The following is a 21947-nucleotide window of genomic DNA, read 5'->3' on the forward strand; positions in this document are numbered from 1 at the left end:
CTTCACCCCTCTCTGTAAAAAACGACGGCCCCTGGAGGAGCGAGAGCCGGCCCCAGCAATCACGGGTTAAGTTCTTTTCCGGCCCCCCATTCATAAAAAAAAAAAAAGCGCGGCGCATGCGCGCGCGGGGGTCTCTTGTGCCCACCCATTCATAGAATTGCGAACGGCGCGCGTGCGCACTGGAGCTTCTTTCCCTCCCATTCATAAAAAAGCCATTTTCCCAGGCAGTGGTTGCAACACCGCCGCGGAGGCAGCTAGAGAAGCTGACAGCGCGGAGCTGGCGGTGCGGAGCGCAGGAAGCGGTGCCGGTTTCTTCGACCGGCGTCTGCGAGGACAGCGCCGTCTGACCCGCTCGGGTTAGGGGATTTGCACAGACGTGGAGCAATGCTTATGAATCTGTGGCTCCTCAAAGTAAGTCCCTGGCCGGTTTCGGGATCCGAAAGTGCCCCGCCAGGAGCCGCGACGCGACTGCCCCTCGGGCTGGGGCAAATGGTGCGCTATTTCTAGGCGCGCCTCAACGTTCCTTCCCTCTCCCAGCGCCTCCTGGAGCCGCTGCGGTGCGCCGCAGCTCCCGGACGCCCTGGGCTGGGCCAGCACGGCGCCGGGGGTGTTCACAGCCTGGCACTGGCGTTTCTAAACCCCGAGCATTGCCAAGACCGGGTTCCCCGCACTCTGCGACTCGGGAAGCCCCGTGCGTGCCCTGTGAGTTTGCCCCTGGCCTGGCCCCTTTCCTCCTGCCACCACCCGCCTCAGGCGCTGGAACGGGAGGCTCTGGGCTCCTGAAGGAGCCACCTTTTGAGTCCGGCGGGTGCCCTCGCTCCGGGCGGCTCGCCCACCCCGGGCTCGGTGCCCACGGTGCTAGTTCTTCCGTAGATCTCCTCAGCCCGCCGCAGCGGCCTATGCTCGACGTAGGGTTTTTTTGCCCATCGCAGTGGTGACGGACTGGCTTTTCTTCCCTTCTCCGCCTCTCCCTTCGATGGTCAGCGCGGGACTGGGCATTTCTGCTCCCTCTTTTTGGCGAGGCGATTTCTCGCCGTCTGACCTTTGCTCTGCTACCGCATTTTATGCTGTGCAACTGCCTTGCAGTTAGTTGCCTTTCCTTTTCCCGGCCTCCGCAGGGCCTGAGGCTCCTCGGCCTCCTTGTACCTCCCTATCCCCGGGCACCGAGCTGTGCCAGGCGCCGGGCGCTCTGGGGCTATGGTGGGGGCTGAAGGTGCGTTTACATAACGCCGGGCGTGTGGGAGCTGGAGGAAGAGGTTGCGTGCGTAGGAGAGATAAGGCTCCCGCTTTCCCTCTTTCTTTCTTGGTGGTACCAGGCTTGACATCACCGAGAAGAGAGGATAGAGACGGTACGTTCTGAAAAATCTGAATCGTCAAGGCCACGGGGGCAGTGAAGGGGGGCGAGGGCGGATTTGGCCAGCTAGGGCAGCTGGAGCTGGAGCTTGGCACCATCACTGGGGCCAGGGCTGTGCCCAGTTCCCCCTCTATGCAGACGATCAAAAAGCATTTAGACAGTAGCTGCTCTTGTGCAAGAAGATGGTTTCTCAATTCTCTTTGACGGGGGGTTGGGGGTTGTGGGCAGAGGAGGCAAGAAAGGCGGAAAATGGTTGCATGGCTAAGCAATGGACGGGAGAATCGTACGGGGCTGGATGGTGAGGAGAGGGGAGAGCTGCTAGCTGCCTCATTCACCAGCTGCTGGATGGGCATCCATATTGCCAGGCCTGGGTGAGGGCAGGAGGCTGACTTCTGGCGTAGGGAGGCTTTGGAAGCCCCCCAGCATGGTTAGTGCTGAAAAGAAAGCTGTGGGTTCAGTGGAATGGCCAGACCCAATGGAGAAACCCCCCCTTTTCCTTCCTCCAAATCAGTGGCGTGATTCTCTCCAGTTTGGGGAGGGGCGAGAGCAAGTGCATGTGCCTGTCTGGTTAGCCGACCAAGGCTGACCAAGGTTCTCCAATCTCTGATGAGCCCATAAAGCTGTAAGCTGAAGGCCCAGAGTATTCAGGATATGTAGGTTTATCAATCTCTTAATAAACTCTGTCTGGTCTGAAGCCCTACCCAATATTGCATTGGTGATTTCACAATGTGTATAATTCTCTGGGTCGTCACACAAATGAAGCATAAACACCTGAAATTTTCAGCCTTTTACCCCTTCTGTGGATGGGTGTGGGGCAGACTCGGAAAAGGAGGGCCGCACTTGGTCTCTCTCTCAGAAGGGTGGGAAAGTTGTAGACACGTCCTGTGTGAAATTGAATTTACTTTTTCCCAGCCCTTGGGAGGGTCTTCACTTGCCAGCAGGCTCCTGGAAGATCCTAACTGGGCAGTGCATACACTGACCAACTGAGCTGTGTGGTCAGTACTGAATAGGGGGGAGTTTTGGTGGTGGATTTCTGAAATCTTGGTGGACACATGTTGGTCAGCTTGGGTGAGGAACACTTTAAAGACATCTCTTGATTGTCTTCCTTTTTGGATTCTGAACTCAGGAGTCATTCCCCTTTTTGTGGCACGAAAACGCTCTTTTCATTCCCACGACCTTTTTCCAGATGAGCCTCTGAAATGGCAAGGTCTCCTTAAAGCTTTGGTTGGGCTTGGTGACACAGGACACACAGAGTAGAATGATTCCTGGTTACAGTAGGACAGAGGCTAGGGGCTGATGACCATTTGGCGCGCCCCAATACCATTTTTGTTTTCATCTTTACAGAACAGGTGGAGAGATGAGACTCTTTGGAAGTGCACCCTATGTCCAGTTCATACCAACTTCATACCTTTTTACTCCCCCCACCCCTGCCCATAAACCTGACAGTGTCATGGCCCAGAGTTTCACTAATCTGAGTAACGAGGCAGCCCTTCAGCGCAAAATTTGATAATTTAAAAATTAAGGGCGGAAAACACCCATCAGCATCCCCAGAAGTGGCCCTTGAGGGGTCCTACTTTGGGACTTAATACTTTTGGATCACATATGGGGACTTCTTTTCCAATTCCTGGTGCTAAAAGTCCTTTGGGTGTGACATCTTCCAGCCCCCCAGTTTGGGGCCCCCACAAGCCATCTGGGTCTTGGTACCAAGGAGGCTTACAAAGGAGCCCCTCTCCCTTTTTTCAGAGAAGTTGAACGTCCTTAGAGAGTTACAGCATTTAATTAGTTCTGAATCCACAATGCCTGCCCTCCAGTCCCTATTAAAGTGGAAGTTCCCTTGTAAGGAAAATTTGGGGAAGGATTCTTGCACAAATCTCTGGGTTTAGTTGAAAATTTGCATTTGGGAAGTAGATGAGACCGTGTTGTTAAGGAAGGAGAATGGCAAGAGTGAGGAGGTTTCCTTCTCTTGGCTATCCTGGATCTCCCTAACAGAAGGGAAAACGGGACTCATTGGGATAGGTTTTTGCCCTTTCCAAAGAGCCAGAGAAAGAAGGTGATAAAGAGCAACTTAAGGAAAACTGTTTCACTCCTTCCAGACCAAGGTAGGAGCTGGGTCAGAGCTGATGGTGGCTAGGAAACCTGCTAAGCTCTCTGGGCCTTAGTCTCCCCATCCACAGTCCTCCCGTGGGATCAGGATCAGCTGAGCAGCAAGTGTGCAGGGCTAGGACTGTGCTGCTACTACTGGGCGCCTAGTCGCAGGGCCTGGTTATAAGGGAGCCCCTTCCTACACAGGAGGTATGGAGTGTTACATGATGTAAGAAACATATTCTTGGCTCTCAGGGGTCTGGGGCCACCCTGCAGATCCGGACAGCTGACAAGGCTGGGGATGTATCCGGGACATGTGGCTGGGCTTAAGAAGCTCCACCGTTCAGCTGTGATCACGATTGTTCTTTCCAAGGACAGTCAGTAGAGGAAGCAAGGGCAGTAGGGAGGGAGCACAGATGTGCTGGATATAGTGTAGGAGGAAAGAGGCCCTTCTGGGGCAGGTGGTCATTTGCAGAAGAGTGGTTTCCCTTGTCAGGTATCTCTTTTTCTGCTTGGGGCAAAGGGGAGTTATTTCCTGCCCCGTCCCAGAAGTAAGATGAAATCTATCCTAAGTACATTTGTTCCTGGAAGGTGGTAAGATGTGATGATCTTGGTGTCAGTGAGAGAAGGGGCCCATCCCTGGGACATCTAGGTTTCTCCGTGCGCCCCCCCAACCCCCGCCACTTTGTTGTGGGCCAATTGTTCCAGTGTTAACAGGCTGCTTCTAGCCCAATTCTTCTCTAACCCTTGACTTCTGGTCCCCCTTGAAGGGTATCTGAGCAGACTACAACTATGGGTGTATTACACTGAAGCCAGTTAGAATAGCCTAGAGCCAAAGCCCCCCTCCCACTCCTCCTGGCTCTGGGGCTTTGGAGCTCAACTGATTGGTTGTGGAAGAGGAAGAGAAGAGGGCTGGGAACTGATAACTGGTGATGGGACAAAGTGATGAAAAGCAGCTGTTTTCTTTTGTGATGTGTAACGGATTATGGCCAGAGGTGAGCTCCCTACTGCTGGCGCTGGAGTGGGAGGTAGGGCGGGGAGCAAGGATTCTGAGACAAATCCAGCTGCCTAAATGCACTTTTTTCTCCCACCCAGGCCATTCTCAACGAAGATGCAGAGACTGTCCTCCGCAGTAGGGGTGTAGGGGCAGGCAAGTCCCTGGCTTCCCTTTCCCTCCTCTTTAAAGTCTTTCTGAAGCAATAAGTCATTATTTGGTTGGAACTTAATTAACTAAACTGGGATGTTGTCACAAAGAACCAGGGACAGTGGTGGATAGTGGTGGGCGGGCTCTCTGGCAGCCTAGAGACCTTTTTTCCTGAGCTGTGAAAGGGTTAAACAACCTTCGCTGAAAGAACCTGCTGAGACTGAAAGAACCTGCTGAGACTGAAAGAACCTGCTGAGACTGAAAGAACCTGCTGAGACTGAATGGGGCAGTGCAGAAACTGCCCATTCATTCAGAGCCTCTTGCCAGTTTGTCTCTAACTGACCCATAGTTTTCAAAGCACAACTGTCACTTTTTCCTAATATTTCCCAACTCCTCTCCCCAGGATAAGTCAAGGGGAAAGGGAAGGGGTTGGGTGGGTGTTGCCGACATTTAACAGGCCACTTGATTCTTTTCAGCCAGCCTTGATTCTTTTCAGCCAGCCTGAACTGAGGGGCCTGAGGCCCAGCTCCTCCCCTCAGGTACAAATGCAGCGTCAGGCTCACAGCCGGCCAAGCCGCAAGCACAGGGCAGTGTGCTCTGGGCTTTCCAGCCTCCTGCTGATTCAGTATTCTAGGACTCTCTTTTTCTGGCTTCCTCCGATCCTGGCTCCTCCTTCCCTTCCCCACGGCCCTGGGCCAGGATGCCCCCCTCCATGAACAAGCCAGCCCTGCGACCCTTAAGCTCAGCTTTACAGGTGGGAGGAGAGGGGATTCCCTCTCATTTCTGGGTTTCCTGTTAGGGACTCTTTCATGGTGAGGGTCCTACAAGTGAGACCCATTCAACTTTAATAAAACTAAAAATGAAAAAGCACAGTAAACTGGGGGAGGGGTGGTAAGGTGACAGAAGAGATAGCAAAGAAAACAACTGTAAGTGAAGATAATTGATCTCTGAGCCTTCTTTTAATGGCAGATTTCAAACCCCCAGCCTCCACTTTCCACGCTGAAAATTCCCCTACCTGGAAGCCAGTCTCCTGTCAGCCTGGCATGGCTTCATTTCCCTGCTGGTTTGGGTAAAAGCACAAGAAGGCCTGATGTTGCTCCCCGAGGGCTGGTGGCAGACTGGGGAGGCTGGTTGAGTTCACGGCTGTGAAAACGATTGACCCTCTCATGCCTTTCTGTGAATAACCAGAAATTATTGGAAGTTAGGGCTGACTCGGCAACTGCTGGAGCATCTGCTTATCCGGGCTTGAACCCTTCCCCCAGGACTTGCTAGCCCTGACACTTTGTTCTAATATTTCTTCCTCTGCAGAATGGGTGTTATCCTCCAAGGTGATGGTGAGGATTAGATGAGAAAATCACTGAGGGCTTAGCGTAGAGCCTAACACCAAGCAATGTTTCATAAATATTAGCTGCTTCCATAATTAGTATTTATTAGTATTAGAAGGTTGGAGTGGAGTGAAAGTTTTCTTTCCTTAAGCTAATCCATAAGACCACCACCTAAAACTCGATAGAGGTGCTTCTGTGGCTAAGTGGAGTGCTGGCGTTGTTTCTCTGTCCACAGTCTTCCAAATTGGCCATCAGTCTTCCAAACAGCCTAAATGAGGCAAAGCCTCCTCTCTCCTATTTATATAATAAATATCTTCCTTCCTTGCAGGGGAAGCAGAGTACATATTAAACTGCACTTAAGTTCATCAGTTGCTTAGACCCTGGAGGAGGGTGGGTGTGTCCCTGGGAGTAGAGATTGATCTTCTAAACCAATTGAGGGTTTTTTGTGTGTGTGTGTGTTTTTTTTTTGTTTTTTGTTGTTTTTTTTTTTGAGACTTCCTTTAGCTATGCTGAGGGGTTATCAAACAGGCTGTTCCAGAAGTTGTTTTTCTTTGTCAGCCAAATGAATTCAGCCCTCCTGTGGAGGGTCCCTACTAATGGGGAGGTGAGGGCTTGAGGCCTAAGAAGTTTTAAGCAGTTCAGCTTTGAACCAGCAGCTAGTTTTTGCAGAGCTGGTGGCCAGAAGGAATCCTATATCCAGGTTATGATGGGAAAGGCACATTTATATTTTTAATAAGGAAAATTTTGTTTTAAAATTTATTAATTATAGTTGACATACAATATTATATTAGTTTCAGCTGTACAGCATAATAGCAATTAGATATTTATATACCTTACAAATTGATCACCCTGGTTAGTCACCCATTTGACACCATACATAGTTATTACACTATTATTGGCTACACTCCCTATGTTGTATACATCCCAATGACTATTTTTATAACTGACACTTTATGCTTTTAAATCCCTTTCAACTTTTTCACCCATTCGCCTAGCCTCCCTTCATTCTGGCAACCATCAGTTTGTTCTCTGAATCCATGAGTTTGTTTTTGCTTTTTTTTGTTTCATTTGTTTTTTAAAATTCCACATATAAGTGAAATCATGTGGTATTTGTTTTTTGCCTGACTTTGCTTAGAATACCTTCTAGGTCTAGTCATGTTGTCACAAGTGGTAAGATTTCATTCTTTTTTATGACCGAGCAATATTCCGTTGTACATACGTACCACAGCTTTATCCATTCGTCTATCAGCAGACACTGAGGTTGCTTCCGTATCTTGGTTATTGTAAATAATGCTGCAATTAACATAAGGGAGCATATGTGTTTTGAATTAGTGTTTTGGATTTTAGGGAAGATGCATTTTGGAAAATGCCTGCTGGAGCCATCTTGGATGCAGCCTGTCCCCAGAGAGCTGAGTCATTGTGGTCCCAGCTCCTACCCCCATGTCTGTTTCCAGCTGCAGGCCCAGATGTTGACAGCTGCTTCTGGAGAGTGATGGGAGTCTTCTAATACCAATATCCCCATTCCCTGCAAGCCCTGCTCCCACCCTGGCTTCCTCGTGGGACTTTTCCATGGGACTTTTTCTGTGAATCTGCCTTCTGATTCCAATCTATAACAATCCCCGAGCTTGGTTCATGCGTTTTGCTTCATCCACAGAAAGTGGTTGGTTTTAAAGAACCCCAGGAACAGAACTGAAAAAAGAGTGGATCCTCTGCTTGGGGGAAGGGAGCACCCTTCCCCACCCCGCCTTTTCCCACAGTATGGCAAGTCCCAATGCTGATTGTAAGAGACAAAAAGCCTAACAACATGGGCAGTACACCCTTCAAACCACCACAGACATTTAGTTGGCAGGACAGTGAGTATTTGTGACCTGAGCTTCTGAAATAAGGGAATCGTGTTGTCTGCCTGGGGTGGGGGTTCTGGCTGAGGCACCTCTTGGCTGGTGCCAGAGAGTCTTACCCTGTGCCTTTGTCAGCATTTTCCATTCTTCTGCCTAGTCACACCTTTTCCTCCAGGCAAAGGACATGGGACTCCTAATTCTCTTCTGTTGACCCCAAACACATTTATTCTAGAAGCAGGGCTTTCGAAGCCCTGCGAAGGCCAAACGGGCTGAGGTAGCATTCCCTGACATTCCTCCCTGTGGCCAACCTGATCCTTGGGGAAACTCCTCTCTGTGGATGTTGCCATTCCCCCACCCAGCCCTGACCGTAGGAGGCTGCCTTGGCAAATGACTACGTGGTGGCGGACCTGCCAGACACTTACGGCTAACTCTGCCATGGGGAAGTCTCCCTTTTGAAGATAATGCTCTCTTTTCATCTGGAGGGAACATGGAGGCAGGAGGCAGGCGCTGCCACTAGGCAGACCTTCTCCAAGATGGGAAAACCTCGAACAGAAAAACCAGCATCTTTTGGGTGGGTAGGGCCATGGGAGCAAAGCCAATAGTTTGTGCCCTGTGCAAATGGGAAAGATCAGTTGACTGAGCACTGAACCCTGAAGAAAAGGCTTTTTTTTGCATTTGGCAGTATAGATGATATACAGATGAGAATCCTGTGGATAAGCTCCCTTTTATCCCCTTCATGAACTTTGCATCTAGAGCTAGCTCTTTATTTCAGATGGGCTGGAAAGCATCTAAGGAAGCCCTTCCCCAACAATTTAACCATTGCTGATCAAACCGTTGTTTCCAAGTAGAAGAACTGTAATGCTGAGTTCCCTTGAACGCCTTTTTAAGCTCCTCTTCACTCCTTACTATAGACAGTGAGAAGTATGGACTAGTCACCCAGGCCAGGTGTCATTCTCTTGTGAGGGGAGTACTGCAATGGACCAACAGTGTCCGAAGTCTGGAGCAATGGTGTGTGGAAGTGGAAACCTATCCACATCCCCTTCTTAGACATTACCTTGTGAGAAGATGAAACTAAGACCTGAGGCGCAGGGTCTGCTCTCCTAATTAGAACCTCATTAGCATCTTGAAAAAGCATTAACTGAAACCTACCCCAGAATACATTATTCCAGTGGCCTTCCCCTCCCCCCTTTAAATATAGCTATCTTCCCTTCTATCCACACAGCCTGTTTTGTCCCCTACCCCCCGGTAGAATCTTCCCAGAGTCTAATCTTTCTCTTGGATTCCAAATCATGTCCTCTTGGGCAGAGGTCTTGGCCTTCTGCTGCTATTTCTTTAAATTGATCTCCAGCCGAATTCCGAATGTAAAGGTCAGCAGGCGAGGAAATGGCACTTCTAATAGAAAACAATGTGCACTTTCTAAATTTGAACCAAGCCGTTTCCGCTCTTTGATTTAAGTGACTTCCTGGGGTTCCGTGTCAGGCACTGCAGTTGAATCTCTGGCGGGATTCCAACTTAAAATTGCACTCTCTCGGTGAAATTAGAAACTGATCCAGGATTGGCTTAGCTATTCTAGTAAATAGCATTTAGGCTGAATGTTCAGCTCAGCACTTGGAAATGGGCGATGTGAGTGCCCCTCGAGAGGATTTCCCATCCAACTTGTCAGAAGCGCACCTACCCATGGGTTATAAGCCACTGGAGGTTGCTGCTCTTAGAAGTGCTGGTAATAAGTTAATATCCTGGACGTGCTGGCATCAGCTACAGCCCTTCCTTCTCCTGTGACTGAAATAAAGGCTTTTGTTTATCCAGCTGATAAACTCTATGGGAGCATACAGGGGCTGTCTCTTGTGGTCACCACATCCTCAGCACAATGCTTGGCATGTAGTGCTCATTAGTGCTCAGGAAATCCAAACTGTTTCTCTCTGGGATGGTGATAAATTACTGAGTACTTGCTGTATGCCAAGCAAGATGTTAGGTACTGGGTATATATTTTCTCACTTAATCCTCACAAGAACACATTTTACAGTTGACAGCATTAAGGTATAGAGGTTAAAGAACCTTATTCACAGCAACACTGCTGGGTAGAAGGGAGGATTCGAATTTAGATCTGATTCCGGAGCCTGTGTTTATCACCACTGAGCTATCTAAAATATGGATCCTGTTTCACAGAATACAAGAATGGACACAGGCTGTCCAGGTTTGAGTTTTGGTTCTGCTACTGATAGTTTCATGTGACTTTAGGTAAGTTACTTTGAACATTAGTGTTATATAACTAGAAAAGGGGTAAACAATAGTCTTAATAGTTAAGTTTCAGTTATTGTGAAGTCAGAGATATATATGATACTTATCAAGTGCTAAATAAGTGTGATTCCTACCACTATTACTGATCTTGTCATTATTAACCATCTAAGCCTTAATGCCGGAGGCCACCAGGGGAAACAAGTTCCCATTTCATTTGTGCTCCCAAGGACCCGATGAGGGTAGGGGAATCAACAGGCCAGATTTTACTGATGCCTGGAATCCATTCTCTCTCCCTCTCCCCCACCCCTAGGGTCCCTAGAAGCCATTCTCAGCGCAGTCCAGGACCGCCAGCCCCATGGAGCCCCCGATTCCACAGAGCGTCCCCTTGACTCCCAGCTCAGTCATGGCCCAGCCCCTTCTTGACAGCCGCATGCCTCCAAGCCGGCTCCAGCACCCACTCACCATCCTCCCCATCGACCAGATGAAGATCAGCCACGTGGAGAACGACTACATAGACAACCCTGGCCTGGCACCCCCAGCTGGCCCTAAGCGGACCCGGGGTGGGGCCCCAGAGCTGGCCCCTACGCCTGTCCGCTGTGACCAGGACGTCACCCACCACTGGATCTCCTTCAGTGGGCGACCCAGCTCTGTGAGCAGCAGCAGCAGCACATCCTCTGACCAGCGGCTCCTAGACCACATGGCACCACCACCCGTGGCAGACCAGGCCTCCCCCAGGGCCGTGCGCATCCAGCCCAAAGCAGTCCACTGCAAGCCACTGGACCTGAAGGGCCCAGCAGTCCCACCAGAGCTGGACAAGCACTTCTTGCTGTGTGAGGCCTGTGGGAAGTGTAAGTGCAAGGAGTGCGCGTCGCCCCGGACGTTGCCCTCCTGCTGGGTCTGCAACCAGGAGTGCCTGTGCTCGGCCCAGACCCTGGTCAACTACGGCACCTGCATGTGCCTGGTGCAAGGTGTCTTCTACCACTGCACCAATGAGGACGATGAGGGCTCCTGCGCTGACCACCCCTGCTCCTGCTCCCGTTCAAACTGCTGCGCCCGCTGGTCCTTCATGGGAGCCCTCTCCCTGGTGCTGCCCTGCCTGCTCTGCTACCTGCCCGCCACCGGCTGTGTGAAGCTGGCCCAGCGTGGCTACGACCACCTGCGTCGCCCTGGTTGCCGCTGCAAGCACACGAACAGCGTCATCTGCAAGGCAGCCACTGGTGACGCCAAGGCCAGCAGACCCGACAAGCCTTTCTGACACTTTGGGTCGAAGCCCCCTGCTCTCCTCTTGGCATCTTTGTTCCCTTCTGCCACCTGAGAAGACTGCAGCAAGGCCAGAGGTTCTAGCGTCCTGAGACTGACCTTGCCAGTCTGCCCACCTCAGCTTCTGAAGAAACAGACACTCCCGCCCCGCCACGCCTACTCTCTTTCTCAAAAGGATGAAGAAGCACTTTGGGTTTTTTCAAGGTCCTGGAACTTCGTGTGAAACAGAGAGTGGCAAGGGTGTGGTGTGGTTTTGGGGGGATTTTTCTTTTTCAGAAGACAGAACACAGATGTGGCCACATATCCGGAAGTTGCAGCTGCTTGAATGCCTTCCCAGTTCTCCCTCCCCGCACCCCCCATCCCCGCCTCCCCCGCCCTCTTCCATTCTCTTTGACTGCCTGGGAGGAACCACTAACTGAGTGGCCAGGGGACCTTTGAAGAAGATCCTTGGAGTCTTGACGGCTATATCTTTTCTCCTCTTCCCCCCCTCCCCCCCACAATTTGCCTGACACCTTGGGGAAGGTGTAGACCCTGACAGTCCCTGTGTATATACTTGGGAGCCCCTGAGAACAGCGGACGGCCAGTGAGTCCAGGCCTTGTCCCTTGCTGTCTCCCTGGAGCCACGGATGGATTTAGGAGCCACTACACAGAGCACCTCTCCCTTCCAGCTCCATCACTTTTGGGGGTGTTACACTCATAACACCGTCCTCCAGTTCTTACTGAGTCACAGACTCACCTGCCTGCTAACTTGTCCCGAGTTCTCTCTACCCAGATCCTTTCCAGAAACTTTATGGGTGGAGAAGCCCAGGGCGGCAAATGCGAGACCAAATACCATTTTGCCAATGAGTCTGAGGCTGTGGTCTCTGGACCCAGTCATTATGTTTTTATAGAATAATTAAACCAGATGCTAACGGTGTTTTAGAAAATAATAATAAAACACTTGCTTCCTTTTGGGCCACCCCCAGGAAGGGCTGATTTCAAAATCTGGGGGGCGAGCAACCTCAAGGAACACAATCCCCCTCCCCACCAAGAAGAGGATTTTAACAGCAAAGAAGAGAGGCAGCACCTCCCGTTGGCAGAGTGACAGTGGAGCCGAGATGGGTGCCGGTTTCTTCTCTTCTGATACTGCTGCTTGCTGTCACAGCCTTTTATGTACAGTGATGTGTCTGTATCTTCAATGTAAATAGACAGATGATGGGGAAAAGAGTCTATTTTAGTGTTAGGAAGCCCTGGTGGGGGAAGTCAGAAGAATGCGGGTGGGGGAAGATTCTCCGGGGGCTTTCTTGGGGTTGAGCCCTGCTTCTGTGCAAGGCCACACCACCCCCCTCCCGACAGCCCCCAGAGACGTAGCAACTCTTTCTCTCAAGGTGCTAAAGAACTCAGAAAGTGCAGCACGTCCAGTGGGTAGGTACTTGTTGCATGCAAACGCTGTAGTGTGTCTGGTCCTTCTCCCTAGCTGTTGTGCGGGGATATTGCTTCATGTGGTATTTTGTGTCCCCTCTCCCTCCCTCCCCTCAATGAGAGTAAGTAGCCTGGGTCAGAAAAGCCTCCCGGCCCCCGCCCAGGGAAAATTGGAAGTGCATTAGGTGTAAAGCATTTGTAGCATTTCCAATTTGTTCTGTAGGAACAGAACTGCCTCCAGGAAAGAGGCAGGGAGCTCTGATTGGCATAGACCCAGTGCTTCTCAAGAACTTTCTTTTCCCCCTTGAAGACTAGTAACATCTTATGATTCAGAATAAGTTAATTATAACCATAGGTATTTATTGATTGGAAGAATGGAGGGGAGGGTCTTATTATTTTAGGCTTTATTTATAACATTTGCTAGCTTGTAAAAGGCAAATATGAAATATTGCATCTGCGTTGTCTATGGCTGATTCATGTAGCTACCCTTGCCACAGTCGTGATGGATGTATGGATATTCTTGCACAAATGGAGGGGATGGTAGGAAAAAACACATTCAGCCAACCACTTATACTAATTGAATGTATCAGATGTGTACTGAAGGGACTGGAGATGTTTTCCTCAGAATAGGTGTGCAGAGGCTACCCCCAAAACAAGAGGGAGGGCACAAGTCCCCTCTTGGGGGGCCTCCAAACTTTCCCAGAGCCCCTCCCTCAGATGTCTCCATGGGAAACTTGACCCAGTGGCAAGGTGCACTTTGGTGATGGTGTTCTACACACCCATTCTGTGGAGAATTGATTTACATAAGCTGTGTATACACACGCACCTACCCCACCCACCCTCTATCTATACAGACCCTGTTTCTGGCAAACAGCCTCCTGAACCCTGACTTTTTGTGTACATAGTTGTAAACACGGATTTTTCTCAGTTTTTTTTTCTTTTTTCCCTCCCCTGTTTTGGCTTCTTGCCTTTAGTTTGCATTTAACCTGCTAGACGGATGTCTGCAGAACTCCCAGGTGTCCTGTGTGCTCAGTGGTGAAAAGGAAGGAATGGCGCAACTTGGGTCCTCTGCCCAGCTCTGCTACATAGCAGTCACTCAGCAGTGTGTTTTCTCGGCTTCTTGGAAAACAAGAAAACTGGCTTGCCCATGGACCAGTCAAGAGCCCCTGAGGGACCAAGCTCTCAGTATATGACACATTTCTGTGGCTGCTTTGGCTGATTGTGTTTACTGTCACCAGTGGCTTGCTGGGCTGGGCCTTGAGGTTTTTTTTTTTAATTGCCAGCTGGTCCCCACTTCTCTTCAGCCTGAAGTAGGTGGTGGTTCTGCCTGGAATGGGGGGTGGGGCTCCCAGGCCTTGGTCCAGGACACTTGTTCTAGGGGGCCTTGGCTGCTGCTCCCCCCATGCTCACAGACCCACAAAGTCCAACATTCCAGCAAGTACCCTGGGGATGGTCTAGGATAGCAAAGCTCTCCCCAGTAGAAGATGGGGCACAACCAAAGCTTCTGACAGTCCCTGGCTGGAAGGAGGTGGAGACAAGTCCCTGCTGACAAAGACGAAACACATTCATGTGATGTGTCTGGTTTGTCCAGTGTTTTGAAGTCTGCATGGGTATTCATTGTACATCAAGTGAGACCCAGTTAGATAACTTGTCCAAGGTTGCACAACATGGAAAGTGTTGGTGGGGACCAGCACCCAGAATCTTGTCACCTCGAAGCTTTGTGTTCTCCCATGCTGCCCCAGGAGAGGTCCAATGGGTATGGGCAGCACAACTTTGCACTGTAGAATTCAGTTCACTAGGGCATCCGCAAGCTTCACTGGCCTTCTGGTTCATGCCTTCGGTAAGCATTTTCATGCCCTCCGCTTACTGTGACAGTTGGTGACGATTCTTGCGCTGCCGTTTTTTTTTGTTTTGTTTCGCTGTGGGTAACTCCGTGTGGTGTCTTACCTGGCTTTCTCTTCTCACTACCCCAGTTAGGTTTCCTGTCGCAACAGGAAAGCTGCCCAAGGTTCCCATCCCACCGCACTTTTCCCTTCGTTTTCCCTCTTCACTGCAGTCCCTTCTCACCCCACAACAGAAGTTACCATGGAAGGTTCCCTTTGTATAGAATATTTATTTTGAAGCTCTATTTTAATAGTATTTATTTTAGAAAGTCTACTATTGTAAGAGTTCTTCTGTTTGTGAAGAAAAAACAAGTTAAAACTGAATGTACTGATCTAGAAAATATATATAAATATATATTGTTAAATATACACAGGACTGCTGTTTCTTGCGTGTTTGTGTGTGCACAACTCCTGCATCTCAACCAGCAAGGCCTCATGTTTGTCAAAGAACACCCATTAAACGCAGGTGTGAGGCCAAGCTCTGCTGGAACAAGGGGACAGGGAGAGTGGGCCCCTGGGCCAGGGCCATTCTTTGCCGTGCCTCTGGAATGACCTGAGAACCGCTGGAGGGAAGCTTCGCTTCTGGAGGGGAACCATCCTGCTGGGTGCTGCCATTTCCTCTGGCGAGCCCTCCCATACACAGAAAAGTATGTGTAACAGATGGACGGCCAAGTTCAAACTGGAAATGGTGGAGGTGAGGAAGGATCATCAGACCTGCCCTGTTTACAAGAATTCTGCAGCTTGCATGCCCCAGTGCCCCAAAACAGATTGTCGTGAATGTACATGCTTTAAGAAGGCAAACAGAAAAGCCCTGTGCAGATGGGTAGATACTGCCCCAAACCAGTCCCTTCCACCCATTAAATGTCTTGCCTTTACCCCTTTGTCCTAATAATGCACCTTCCATCTGCTTCTCCAACACCCTCTAACCCCAATACACTCAAATGCAGTAGAGACCTGGCCACTTCTCAGTTTATGTAGCTGGGAGAACTTTTTCATTACTTTTAATTCATATACCAATTACAATGCAAGCTGGACTTTTATTTTGAACATGTGTAGACATGCCTCCTGTTTCCTGAAAGAAAAGGAACTGAGCAATAGAGATTTTTTTCTTACCAATAAGCAGGGGGCAGACAACACGGCGTGGGGGGGGGGGGGGGTGCGCGGGGAGATGAAGGGAAAGAGGAGCCCTGGGTCCAGTTTTGGTTTCTCTGGGGTCACCAATCACGGTGCCTTCCAGTTCTCTGTGAAAGCCTCAGGTCTCTCTAGGACAGCCATACCCATTCCAAGGATGCCTTGGCCCCTGCCCAAGAAGGCACAAAGGATGTTCTTCCTCAATGTGGTCTTGTCTGCTCTATAAATTTAAGAATAAAGATCGGCGAGCCTCCCTCAGCCAGACCATGTGGCCTGTCCCATTCCCACAGGATGGATAAAGAGTAATCAGTGCTCTGATATCTTTCTTTGCTGATGAGGTAATTAACTGGCATTGAAGGATGCTTTTCTTTTTAATTGGCTCAGTTCCAATTACAGGTAACCCCTCCTTTTTGAAAGTCTGCCTTACAGGACTTTGTAAAGAGTACCTGTTTTGGCTAACTGAAAGAAATCTAAAGAAGATTTTTGCTTTTGTGAAAAAAAGCGAAAAGCAAACAAAATAGCGTTCAGCGTCTGTTTTGCAGTGAGCCAACAAGAGGCAGCCTATTCCCTGCGCAGTGAGGTACCGAGCAGCCAGCGTGACCCGGGCTCCTTCCCAGGAACTACACTGAGCATCTCGGCATCAAGCTGCCATAGCTTTGAGCACCTGTGATTATTCTCGAACTGTTTTGTGCATCCATTAATAAGATGCTTCCTAAGGTATCAGAAACACTGGGCATAATTAAGCATATTTGGTATGATTTGGTAGGTTATATTTTGGGTCTGAGAAACACTCCACAAATTTTCCATGTAAACTAGTGGAAACTGCTTCTTCACTTTATGCCATTTTGGCTAATGAAAGGGTTCACAGGAACGTGCTACCTGAGGGTAAGGGGGGGAACCTTTAACACTGTATACCAGGCTTTGATTTAGTCTTAGTCTCCTGGTGGGTAGGTGCCCCTGGTTCAATATTGTTTTTGTTTCTAGTGTTTGGAGATTTGAAATAACAAAAACCTATACAGGGTGTTGGTCTCTTGGGAGAAACAGGAGTTGAATGAATGTGTGCTTGTTTTTGCTTGTTTTTTAAACTGGTATCCAGAGAAAATTCCACACATGCCTCCCTGTCTTTGCTGGACTGGCCCCTGTTCCTCTTGGTTCCCAGTTAAGAAATGGTGTTGGGTAATGATAATGCTTAGCCTTTGTTGAACAGGTTCCTTTTGCCAGGTACTGACCATACATCTCAGATACCATTGTTGCCACTCAGAGGCACAGAAACTGAGGTTCACAGAAGTTGTCACACGTCTAATAATACATGGTTGAGGGACAGGCAGGAAAAATTGCGATATTGAAGGTTTTAACATCGCAGTTTGGAGAAGCATAGGATGGACTAAAAAAGACTCCTCCCCAGTGACTGAATGTAAAAATAAGGGAGAAGAAGCAGAAGTCAACCCTCTCTACACCATAACCGCACACCCTCTACGAGGGCATCACAAACCTGGCACTCATCCCACAGAAAACAGTCTTGGGGAGGTGGTCTCCAGCTCTAATGGCAGACAACTATAAACTCCCTGGCAACTTTGTCATCTTGCCAGGAGGCCCCAAAACCACTCCTGTAGCTCCCCAGCCTGCTGAACCTGCAACTTGAAATGCACTCAACTTTCCAAAGAACATTTGTGAACTAATCAAATGAACCCAGGCAGACAGCTCCGTGCTGGAGGTGTGTGCCAGATGAAAGCTGAGAGGACATTTTTAAGAGCCTTAAGTTTATTCATCGGAACTTTAATAAAACAATATGTCCATGGCCTAGGGCAGGTATAATTTTCATAATTTATGGGTCTCTGAGACAGGAAGAGAGCTCAGGGTTTTATTGTGTTTTGCACGATAAATAGCATTCCAATTGTCTACATGATGTTCTTTAAGGACTCTTGTCTGGCAGGAACACAGGCCTTCTGGAGCCCACCTGGGCCTTGAGGCCCGAGGCAAGGGATAATTATGAATACATCTGTATCTGTTAAGCAGGAGATGATTGAAAAACTCCCTCGCTTCCTTCTGTCATTAGAAGACACTTCCTATGCCGACACCTATATTAACATTTAACTGTTGCAAGGTTTGGAACCCTCCCTGTTCCCTTCCTCTCCCACCTTCTCCCTTAGTTCTGGCCTCTGTCTTTCCTGTACTAAGAGACTTCGGGTCAACTGACTGGCTCCCTTCCCATTGTGCATAGTGAAGGAGGGAGTGGCTTCGGACTCTGAACAAAAAAATCCATCATCCAAAAAGCAAGAGAATGGATGGAGTTTCTAGTGATGCTCTAATTGAAATCAGTAGTGGGAATACCTGCAGTCTTTTAGTAAGCCTTCACAGGATAACAGAGGTGAAATGGCCTTATGAAACCATGACCAAAGCTATTGCTTCTAAGTAAAGACTGCATTATCATTTACAATTTCTCTCAAAACTAATCAAGTTAGACTGATATAATCAATCTCATTTTACAGATGAGAAAGCAGGCTCAGAGAGGTTACATCACTTGCCTAAGGCCACACAGCTGATGAGTGGTGAACTGAAGGGTCTACCCAAAGCCTGCGCACTGCAACGTAAGGTCCTATTCTAACTTTCAGACCCAATCCAAATACCACCTCTCCTGGGATGCTTTCCTGTGTCCTCAGAAAGAGGTTTCCTTTCTACTTGCGCTCCTACAGAAGTCAGTAGAATAGATGATCTTTAACCAAGATTATATAGACTAACTGAAATAGAACTTGACCCTGGATCTAACTACTGTACCATAGCACTCTGTGTAAAATATTGAGGCCCCAACCTCAAACTCAAGAAGAGCTTCTATTAATGCCCAACATTGCTCTTGACCAGCCTTCCCAATTTCCTCTGTAATCAAAAGAGGAATTGCTTCCCCAGGCCTATGGAATTTACAGGCTGTGGTGGCCAGGGGCAAGAATCTTACAGGGGACAGTGGGTTGGAAGCTGCCCCAGGTTCAAATGTGGTCTCCATGGGTGAGTGGGGAGAGATAAAGTAAAAGGGCCAGAGTGTACGCCACCCCTCTCTATGCATCCAGGGGGAACAGATGGATGGGGCATGGACCTGAGAGCCAAAGCATCCAGGGTGGAAACGGAAGGCGGCAGGGCAAGGGGAAGCTGGAGACTCCCCAGCAATGCTTCTTCCAACCCCCATGCGACTGCTTGACCAGTTTCCAGGCAATGTGCCAGCCAGTTTGGAATTTCCAGAGCTCTGAGATGACAGGGTCTAGAGAACTAGTGTCCATCCAGGAGAGGCCATTTCCCAGGGTGGGCACAGCTAGAGCCTTGGGCCCCTCTGAGAAGTGACTGCCACTTTCCATAGGCCACACCTGTTAGGGCAACATGCTGGGAAGCACTGAGCCTTACAGATACACTGCTCAGCTCTCTGCCCTTCTGATAACTGTTGGAGGACTACTGCCCAGCACTGATAAATGTTACAAATACCTCAGAGGTGAAAACCTGGCTCGCATGGAAGAGCAGAGAATAGACCTTGGGTCTCCTCCCCTCTTAGCCTCAGTTTCTACATCTGTAGCCCAGAACACTGGACCATGTAGACAAGTCACACACTGTTGGGCCACAATGTTTTCAAAAACTGTTGGTTGTCATCATTGGAAAACAGGTTTCCTAACCCAGATCTAAAACTTCTCTTGAAAAAATACAGAGTTGCCCTCTTAGGCCTCCATTCTCCATGGCAGCCAATGGCTAGAGCTGACAGGCAGCTGACCTCTCCACACTGGGCAGGGTCCCCTTGCTTCCCACAGTACCCTCTCCTCTTCCACTGCCTGAGTGCCTTGGGCTGAATACTGGTTGGCATTAATCATCGTGTTTGCCCTTGTTGTCTTTTATTTTCTTATTTATTTATTTCTTATTTATTTATTTATAACCTATCTGGCTCTCTGCTACTGATACGGACTTTCGTCAAGTCCGACTGGCCCTCTTGAGCAGTTCAACCCAAAATATGATGTCTCAACCCCCATCTAGAGGGTCTCCTAAGGATGCTCACCCTGCAGGCATGTCACTCAGTCGTAATCCCAGAAAGGACACCTGAGGTCATGGAGGTGTATGGTTCTTCATCAAGGATCTGTGAAGGTTTAAACGGATTCCTTTGACGTTGTAGATAAATTCTTGTGTGTTTGTGTCTGAGAGACACTTTCCAGATTCTCAGAGGGATACGTGCTTCTCCCAATATGTAAGAACCACCAGTCCAGTCCATCCACCTTCTTTATATGGATGGGGATGTGAGCCCCTGAGAGTGGTGGCTTGTCCAAGGTCACAACAAATTAGCTGCAAAGCCAAAAATAGGAGCCAGGTTTTCTGTCTCCATGGGAAACTGTAGTTTTCAAGCATTTATGAGTCAATCTATAGTGTCTCCTACAAAAAAATTCCCCAAAAGTGACATCAACCGTAATGATGCTCCCAGTAAGACCCCCAGCCAGCCTCACCTCAGTCCTCTCTGATCTTTACGTGGTTCTTCCCCAGCACTCTTGCAATAGGCAGTGAGTTGCTGACCTGTTTACTTGTTTACAGCCTGTCTCCAACTGGAGAATGGGCTCTATGAGGGCATGAAATGTGACCTCTTGTTCATGACTTCAGTGTTGCCTGGCTTTTGTCATTAGGGACATAGGAACTGTCCAGGGGGTAAACGAACAAGGTCACTGGGCACTCCCTCCCTGCGCCACACCCACTGCCCTGAGTATCCAGAGATCAGTATTTTGATGCACTCCACACCTGTTGGGAAGCTTCCAGCACAGCATCTGGCATATGCATGGCAGTCAATAAATATTTGTTAAATGTATTAATTAATTAATGATATACTGAGAGGAGAGTCAAGGAGGAATGGATAAGTGGCCTCGGACTTTATTTCTGTCCTAAAGCTAGCCACATGAGAGGATGTAGCCTTTTCACTATATAATCATAATGAACAACAGGACCAGCTTCTATCATGTTTAGCTGACACACTGAGTATTTATTACATGCCAGGCACAGTGTCAACCAAGTACTTTTTACCTGCTATTTCCTTTAATCCTCACTCTGTGTTAGTTCTTTCATTACCCCCTTTTATAGATGAATAAACTGAGGTTCTAGAATGTAAATTCACATGCCCAAGGCTGTGCAGCCTGACTCCAGATTCCCTAAGCCATGCATCCACCCATGGGCACTGGAAGAGGTGTGAGCAGGGTGTCCGGCCAGCAGGGATGGGGTGGCTGGCCCTGGCTGAGTATCACTCATGGACTGTGAAGGTCTTTGGGGCCAGTAGTTTGCAAAACTGAATCTGGCAAATTCCTAGCCCTCAGCTCCCTTTACCACTTGCCTGTGACAGAACATCCCCAAGGAGAAAAAGACGAAGCCAGTTTAGGAACTTCTGCCATTGGTTTCTCCTGGCTCTACCAGAACATGATGGTTATCAGAAACATTTATTAATGGTCAGTATTGGACATTCACCACTTAGACCAAGCCAGCAGTAGAGTAATTATTATTATCGGATTTAGGAAAAAGAATCAAGGTACTATTTAATTTTTAAAAAATATTTTAAAAGTTGGGTTATCTTTTTAGAAAATTACATAACTGTTGCAAAAAGAAAAACAGAAGGGAAAAAAAAACCTCCCCATCATATTCTCAGATTCAGTTTAACATTTTAGTATATATGATTCATTCCTTCATTCCTTCATTCCTTCATTCATTTAACAAATAGTGAACATCTGCTATGTGTCAGGGACTGTCCTTCTACCTTTAAAACCACACATAGGATCACACTGCCCAAAGCTGTTCTGCAAAATGCATTTTTCACTCAACAACACACACTGGCTTTCTTCCATATTTCTATAGTTCCACTTTCTTTTTAGTTAATGTTGCACAGCATTTCATTTTATGGCCTTACCATCTTCCCTATGATATACTCTGTTCTCCAAATGCAGCGGCAAGCCTCACCAGGACCCCAGCAGACACACCCTCTGCTTGCCCTGCCCAAGGAGGCCAGTGGTCAAAAAACAGGACTGTGTGTGTGAGGAGGGCAAGGAAAGGCAGCACTCAGGAAAGCCTGATGGGCTGTCAGTGGAGGACACATGAAATTCCTCTCCCCAGAAGACCTGCCAAGTGGCACATCTCTGACTTAGGGCAAAATCCTAAATGGTATGGCATTCACCTTATAGATGATCACAGAAATAAACAGGAGGGAACAGGAAAGACTATGTTGTCTTTTAGGATAAACAGCTATCACTGGTCCGTCTGCTGCAGGTCTCTACTACTTGTTTATCCCATCCTTTCTTG

At 48.7% G+C, this 21947-nt stretch overlaps 1 protein-coding gene across 1 annotated transcript; it reads left to right on the plus strand.

The window, feature by feature from the left end:
* Positions 1–239: 239 nt before the first annotated feature.
* On the plus strand, positions 240–11591 carry SPRY4 (sprouty RTK signaling antagonist 4). The gene is made up of 2 exons (XM_054567940.1): positions 240–411; positions 10292–11591. Exon 2 carries the CDS (start codon positions 10337–10339, stop codon positions 11234–11236), a length of 900 nt encoding a protein of 299 aa, XP_054423915.1. The 5' UTR covers positions 240–411; positions 10292–10336; the 3' UTR covers positions 11237–11591.
* The last annotated feature ends 10356 nt before the right edge of the window (positions 11592–21947 follow it).

This window comes from Pteronotus mesoamericanus, unplaced genomic scaffold, assembly GCF_021234165.1.
Source record: "Pteronotus mesoamericanus isolate MK-2021 breed Mesoamerican mustached bat unplaced genomic scaffold, CSHL_Meso_final contig_2, whole genome shotgun sequence".
NCBI lineage: Eukaryota > Metazoa > Chordata > Mammalia > Chiroptera > Mormoopidae > Pteronotus > Pteronotus mesoamericanus.